Source organism: Corylus avellana, chromosome ca6 (assembly GCF_901000735.1).
Source record: "Corylus avellana chromosome ca6, CavTom2PMs-1.0".
Classification (NCBI taxonomy): domain Eukaryota; kingdom Viridiplantae; phylum Streptophyta; class Magnoliopsida; order Fagales; family Betulaceae; genus Corylus; species Corylus avellana.
In genome coordinates this window covers 20,681,583-20,689,214 of record NC_081546.1, presented here as the reverse complement: position 1 = coordinate 20,689,214, position 7,632 = coordinate 20,681,583, and the positions used below count along the sequence as shown (strand labels likewise).

At 35.9% G+C, this 7,632-nt stretch overlaps 1 protein-coding gene across 1 annotated transcript; it reads right to left on the bottom strand.

Annotated features, from left to right (window-relative positions):
* Positions 1 to 3,935: 3,935 nt before the first annotated feature.
* LOC132185336 (ankyrin repeat-containing protein BDA1-like) lies at positions 3,936 to 5,804 on the bottom strand. The gene is made up of 2 exons (XM_059599124.1): positions 5,211 to 5,804; positions 3,936 to 4,778 (listed from the first exon to the last, which is right to left on the bottom strand). Exons 1-2 carry the CDS (start codon positions 5,802 to 5,804, stop codon positions 3,936 to 3,938), a joined length of 1,437 nt encoding a protein of 478 aa, XP_059455107.1.
* Between the last annotated feature and the right edge of the window lie 1,828 nt (positions 5,805 to 7,632).

Genomic DNA, 7,632 nt, shown 5'->3' with positions numbered 1-7,632 from the left:
TGAGCTTCGATCCTCGAGTATATATGTATATCCAATCCTGAGGCCCAATCTATCTGTTACTTGTCATCTTCTACCATGACAATTCCATTCTTGATTAACATGTGTCTCCCAAAGACAAAGTCAAGATCTCTCTTTTGAGAGGTAAAAGCATACCAAATTCAAGTGAAAGGATAGGAACAATTACATCTTTTATATTAGATTTTACAGATATAATAGTGTATATGTTATAGGGTAATGTCACGGTCTTGACATTCAATTTAGGATTAAATATATAATTGATACATGTGCTTTTTTGTTTTTTTGTTTTTGTCTTTTTGTTTTGTTTTTTTTTTTTCTTATGAGAAAGGTATTTGAATTTTAAAACGGATAAAAAATTGATACTTATTTTTTACGAATTTATTAATTTGATACTTCGGTCTAAAAATTTAACGAAATTTTTTCCAAATGTGGGAGAGAACCGGTATCATAAGTACCAAAGATGCTCATGATTTGTTTCTTTCACTCTCTGATATAGTCTTATCCAAATTAAGAGAAAGGCATGAAAGATATAAACATATTAAGACATTGAGCAACTTGAGAAATTCAGTTAGTTTCACCTTTAGTTGGTTGCCCCGTCATTAATCCGTGAGAATAACTATTAATTATTTGGCAATAACTATTCTCCCAAAATAAAGAATAGTATTCCTCTAAAAAAATAAGTAGAAAATAGGTATTTCCACAAGAATTGAATAGCTCTAATCATAATATCCAAAAAGATATTTCTTTGTTTTGGCACAAAAAAATAAAAACATTTGTATTAGTCGTCTCCCCTATGGGTGGTCAACACTCTAACTGCACCTTCAAGGGTGGTCAGCCATTGCCTAGCTCCGCCACCACCGGGGATCGTCTTGAGAACCATAGCCCTAAGCTCACACGCACCGCCTTCTTATTTAGCGGTGAAGGTCTCATAATCAATGATCATTAAAATATTAATCAAGCACAACCATGCAAACAAATATAAAGCCACATTGCAACACAATGAGCTACAACAGGCGATCCAATTAGGAAATCATAAAAATCTAAAAAATGCAGAGAAGTCAATAGATAAAAAGTTTAAACATACATCAGCAACTCAAGACTCTTATTTTATGCGAGAGGTGGTGCCTCAGGTGGAATATGATGCTATGGAATGTTTGAAGATGGGGCAGGCGGTGGGCTTTGCTGTGATCTGTCAACTACTATTTTTCTCACTTCCATACCTACAAAAGCCCATAACCAAACATTGATGAGGCACAAACCAATTAGGCAGTCCTCGTAATGACATAAAAATGATTACAATGTTAATAACATTTTCAAGTGTTATGAATATTATTTATCAAATTTAGATTGGAATCCATAAAAATTAAGAAAGTGTATGATACACAGAATGACTATTACATCAGGAAATAAATAGCTATATATTCATAGGATATTAGGAATCGAAGAATGTTGAATGCAATAGGTATTTATATTACTCTCAATCGATAATAACTTCTATAAAGTCGTGGCACAAACTAAAACTTTTGTGCTATCTCATAAGAGGTTAACGCCTTATCTCATGTTTCAAATTTGGATTGGAATCCATAAAAAATTAAAAATTAAGAAAGTGTATGATACATGAAATGACTATTACATTAGAAAATGAATAGCTAATATTCATAGGATATTAGGAATAGAAGAATGTTATGTATGATACATGAAATGACTATTACATTAGAAAATGAATGGCTATATATTCATAGGATATTTGGAATAGAAGCATGTTGAATGCAATATCTATTTATATTACTTCCAATAGATAATAACTTTTATAAGGTCTTAGCACAAACCAAGACATTTGTATTTTTTCGTAAGAGGTTGACACCTCAAAACAAGAAAACTAAATAGAAACAAAACACCATATTACACCAAATTTACACCTTAAAAAAAATTTTTATCGGCCTTCTACATTAACCGCTCATCATGCTACCGCCCAGTTGGAAGCCCATCATGCTGCCGCCGTGCCGGTAAGTTCTCTCTCTCCGGAAGAGCAAATAAGCTTTCCTTTTTGTATGATTTACTGGCCAGACCGGATTTGCCCGATTTTTAGGGCCACATTTGTGTCTAAGCACAAAAGAAAACATCCACCCAAACCCGCCAAACCCAAATCGCATGAACCCACCCTTGTGAAGCCCAATTTGTTTCCTTCATCCAAGCTTTGTAGTTCCGCAACAATGCCAAAGAAAGACCATGTTCTTGGACCAACCCAACCACCAATACATCAACACCCAACTTCGCGATCTCCTCAATTTTGAGCTACCCATGCCCATCGCTACAAACTTAGACCAAAATTGCCATGGAGTGCTGCTTGGTGAAAGGAAGACGGTGGCCTAAACCTAAAGGATGATCCCAGAAAGAGAGAGCTAGGGACGGAGATAAGGGAAAACTTATCAACATGGCGGTGGCGTCTGGCTAGTCAATGACATCCGGCATCTAGCTACTAGCTGGGTGGCGACGTAATGGGTAATTAACGTAAAAGGTAGGTGAAGAGTTTTTTACTATGTAAATTTGGTATGATCCAATGCTTTGTTCCCATTTAATTTTGCTTTCCAAGCCGAGTTGGAACGCACAAAGGTCTTGATTTGATTTGTACAAAGAGCTTAAATAAGTTATTCTGACCTTAAAAGAAGTTATTCTCCGGTCAATTTGAGGAAAACATTAAGTTTTCACTGGAATTAAACAAAAATTACTAAAACACACGCACTTTTTTAAAAAAAATATATACAAAAAATAGACTCCGTTTGTTTAAAAAGGTGAAACTTCAACCGCAAATTCTAGCAACCGGCTGCTGAAAGATTCCAACGACCAAAGGTGGATTCCGATTAATATCTTCAAGACTAAAAATTAACCAATTTATGGAATAATTATATCATTCCATGAGTTTAATTTTTGTTTCAAATGTAGCTCAATTGACTGGGATCACACCTAATGAAGTGGGGGTTACTCAGTCAAATCATCCTCCTCTCTCTTGTGCGGACATATAAGAAAAAAAAACTACGCTTAAAGTTCAATATACTACTCGAATCATTGTTGGGTCCAATTGAGATTGGATTTTAATTATGACACAACCTATTGGCAGACGTACGTATATTCACCAGCAACAATAAATTTGTCACAAAAGAAAAGGAAAAGCGTATGAAGTGTTTTTAGGGAATAGAGTGATAAATACCATCTCATATGGTAGAAAAAAAAAATAATAATAATAACAAAGCCGGGTTTAAATCCATCGCTTACATCCCATGGATCTTTATGATTAAACCAAGACCTTTATTGCTACCTTCAATATATAGCCTCATTTTAAACAAATAGGGGCAATGAGTGAAAGTGATCATCTTGGCCAGAAAAAAATAACATAAAAAATTATAGTTTTTTTTTTAAAAGAAAATAGTGGTGAGTCTGGAAAGAGAGTCATTTGTCGCACATAATCATTGATGAATATTTGTTACAAAAATGGATTCATATGATCTAACCCATTAACTCCGTCGTCGAGACTAAATGACGCGTAAGCCGCGTAGTGGAATTCTACGCAAGACCACAAACTTGAATCAAATATATCAATGTCTAAGTCAACAGGGAGAAGACCCAATTAAGTGGCATGATTGAATATTGACGCCAATGATAGAGCTTCTCAACACATCAATGTCTCATGCCAAATCCAAATCAAACAAAACCAGATTACCAATTCTAATTGATAGAAGACCAAAACGTATCCACAAAACATGAAGCAATGTCCAAATTCAAGCCAAATTTCAGCAACAAAAGCATGTCAAATTTCTTTAACATAACAATCTAGCTAATAGAACACATACCACAATAGCACAGTTTTCCAATCCCCAACCGAAATCTCCTCAACAAGATCTGCAGATCTTAGACATTAGCTAGGTCTTCAGCAGGGGACCCCTTATTGACTTGCATATGAAATTGCGCAACTTCTTCACCATCCAAGAGAGTGGGGCAATTATGTGAATCAAATTAACAATCCAAGCCACTCCAATCAAAATATATGTTAGTATTTTGGCCAGCGAGTTAGGATTGAATCTATAGTGAAGTACGTGTAAATAGGTAACTTCATTCGGTGTCACCAAACTCAGTGCCTGCTTATAGGCAAGTACCAAGCTCGCGATGGACACAGACATGGAATATGTCAAAAACCATATAACGAACTTGCTTGTAAGAGGAAATCCACTAATGACCAAAAATAAGACGCACACGGATGCAATGAAAGAGATGGTATTGAAAGATAAGAAGACTTGGAAGTCATCTGGATCGAAATAAGCTAAAACTGATGTGCCGACTTTGTGTTTTTCTTGCCAAACACCACCTGGTGGGCTGATCCCAGCTTGGAAGGTCATGGTTGCAATCACAGTAGCCACTAACATCAATGTGCCACGTGTTTCCTCGACCCAATTTCCCTGCCGCTTTAAGTGTTTAACTAAAAACAAAGGAACGTATTCCCACCATCTCTTAAATCTTGATCGAGATCGGTGTCCGGATTGCAGTGGTTGTGCTTCATCAACACCAATTCCACTCGGTGTTGGTGGTAGGAAAGAATTTAGATCTGTTGATCTTCTAACACCAGCTTCCTTTAAAATGTTTTGGATTTCAAAACATTTAAAATCTCTTGGACAAACCTCCAAGACATCTAAAGCTGTGTAACCAATCCTGTTTGTAGCATTAACCTCTCTTTTTATTTGCGGTACTGAAAGTAAGTATTTTATGGCCTGTACAAAGACAACATTTTATTGTTTCATCCAAAAACTACCAGAAACTCTATAAGCACTTCCGCAAAACAGCCCCAAATAAATGTAATTCAACCACATTGAATGATCCTGCTTGGAATAGTTTCTAGTTTTTGCATGATCTTTAGGAGAATCGTATGAAAAGAAGGGATCTTTCTATTTTAGGTGCACATGTATGAAAATATTGTGATTCTTCCTTTATTTTTTTTTTTACTTGTTCTACGAATATATCTTCTTCAAATATAAAAATTTAGTCATACTTTATGAACACAAGCAAACTTACGAAAAAGGAAGGAAAAACAAGAAGTAGATCTCAAATAATTTCATACACGTGGATAGAGTGCTACTTTATATATATCACTAGAGAAAGAAATATATCTTCTAAAAGACTAGCCATAGATATTGTTAACGCACCTTCGTTTGCTTGAGCATCACAGCTAAATGTAATATAGAGTTGTCATCATGGTCTTTGGAGTTGAGGAATTCATCGCAATTAGACGATTCCACTAGCAATTTAAGAGCATGTAGATGATTATATCGAACACACAAGTGCAAAACACTATCTCCATTGAGCCTCACCCGGATGGACTCTTGCCGAGCAATAATTAACTCTTTTATGATTTCTGTTCTTCCTCTCATTGCGGCTAAGTGGAGAGGAATTCTCTCATCTTGATCAATAGCCAAGCAAACATTTCCATTGGCTTGCAACAATGCTTTTACTGTCTCAGTGTGGCACTCAGCAGAAGCCAAGTGAAGAGGGGTTCGCCTCAGCGAGTCTACTTCTTCCGCAAGTTTAGGTTTCTTGCTGACAAGAACTCTACTAAATTCAAGGTGGCCAAGCAAGGCTGTAATGTGTAAGGGGGTCTCACTAAAGGATGTGAGTGAAACTTTATTAAGAATAAGTGGATCCCTTTGGATCAAGGTGTTCAAGGTGTTTACACACCCATTGAGAGAGGCTTGATAGAGTGCAATCATATTCTCTTCTTCAACATGCAATATTCTATCCATCCTTCACTTGTAAATGTGAAGAAAGAAGAAACTTCAACAAGAATTTATATACTTACTACTTACTAGAACTGATGACCAATAAAAAAGGGAAAGCCCCGCGATCTTTCCTCCCTTGATAACACAATTTCATTCTTATTCAACATAAGAATGAAGAAGAACATCTGAAAATACATGGCCGACCCTTGGACGGCTGGTTCATGGGAAACTGCGAGGATGCAGCTGCTTGTGTTTTAAGTAAATGTATCTCTCAGAGGAGGGTGGGAATTGGTTGTTGAAATAACACCGCCCGTGAATATCATAAGACGACTGGATTGCCAAATCTCCTTCCCTTAACTAAATCATGTGTTCAAAATACTCACCACAAAAGTCTTTATCAAACACACCCTACTTGTAGAGATGCTTGATGGCCGGGGTGATTTATCCTCTTTTGAACTTTGATTATTGTTGGCTTTTAATTCTATGAATTGATGAATAATTGTTAATGAATTCATATCTATTTACCCATGAACTCCTATGAAACTAATTTATATCTATAGATTTGGGCATGACGTGAAAGCCACGTTGACGTAAAAACACACATTTTTTAAAAAAAATAAATAAATAAAATTGAGACTCCGTTTGTTTAAGAAGGTGAACCTTCAACCGCAAATTTTGGCAACCATTGGCTGGAAGATTCCAGCTAACTCCGGCAACCAGAAGTGGATTCCGACTAAATATCTTCAAGACTAAAATTAACCTATTGATGGAATAATGATATCATTCCATGAGTTTAATTTTTGTCTCAAACCTACGCTTAAAGTTCAATATACTACTCGAATCATTGTTGGATCCAATTGAGATTGGATTTTAATTATGACCAAACCTATTGGCAGACGTATATTGACCAGCAACACTAAATTTGAGCCAAAAGAAAAGGTAAAGCATATGAAGCGTTTTTAGGGAATAAAGTGATAAAAACCAATACCATCTCATGATATGGTAGGAAAAAAAAAAAAAAAAAAACAAAACCGGGTTTAAATGCACTGTTTACATCCCATGCATATCACAAATCAACAAGATAAAGCAAAAAATGGTGAAACTTTCAATTACTGCTGTGAAAATTAGAGGAAACGAACCTGCATGAACCTGATAAAGCTGCATGGTAAAGATGGAGGCGATGAATACGATGAGAATGAGAGGACGAAATAAGGCAGAGAAACCCATGGATCTTTATCTTCTTCTTTTGGACGAAACCAAGACCTTCATTGATGCCTTCAATATATAGCCTCATTTTAAATAAATAGGGGCAGTGAGTGAAAGTGATCAACTTTGATTCTTACATAAACTTTTTGACTTTTAATTCCAGGAATTGATGAATATTTGTTACAAAAATGGATTCATATCTAAACCATTAACTCCGTCGCGACTAATGGGCATGAATGACGCGAAAGCCGCGTAGTGGAATTCTACGCAAGACCACAAACTTGAATCAAACATATCAATGTATTAGTCAAAAGGGAGAAGACCCAATTAGGTGGCATGATTGAATATTGACGCCAATGATAGAGCTTCTCAACACATCAATGTCTCATGCCAAAACCATATCAAACAAAACCAGATTACCAACTCTAATTGGTTGACGACCAAAACGTACCCACAAAACATGAAGCAATATCCAAATTCAAGCCAAAATTCAGCAACAAAAGCATGCCAAAATTGTTTAACATAACAATCTTGCTAATAGAACACATACCACATAGCACAATTTTCCCATGCACAATTTTTCTGCCGCTTCAAATGTTTTGCTAATAATGAACGAACGTATCCCCGCCATCTCTTAAAACTTGAT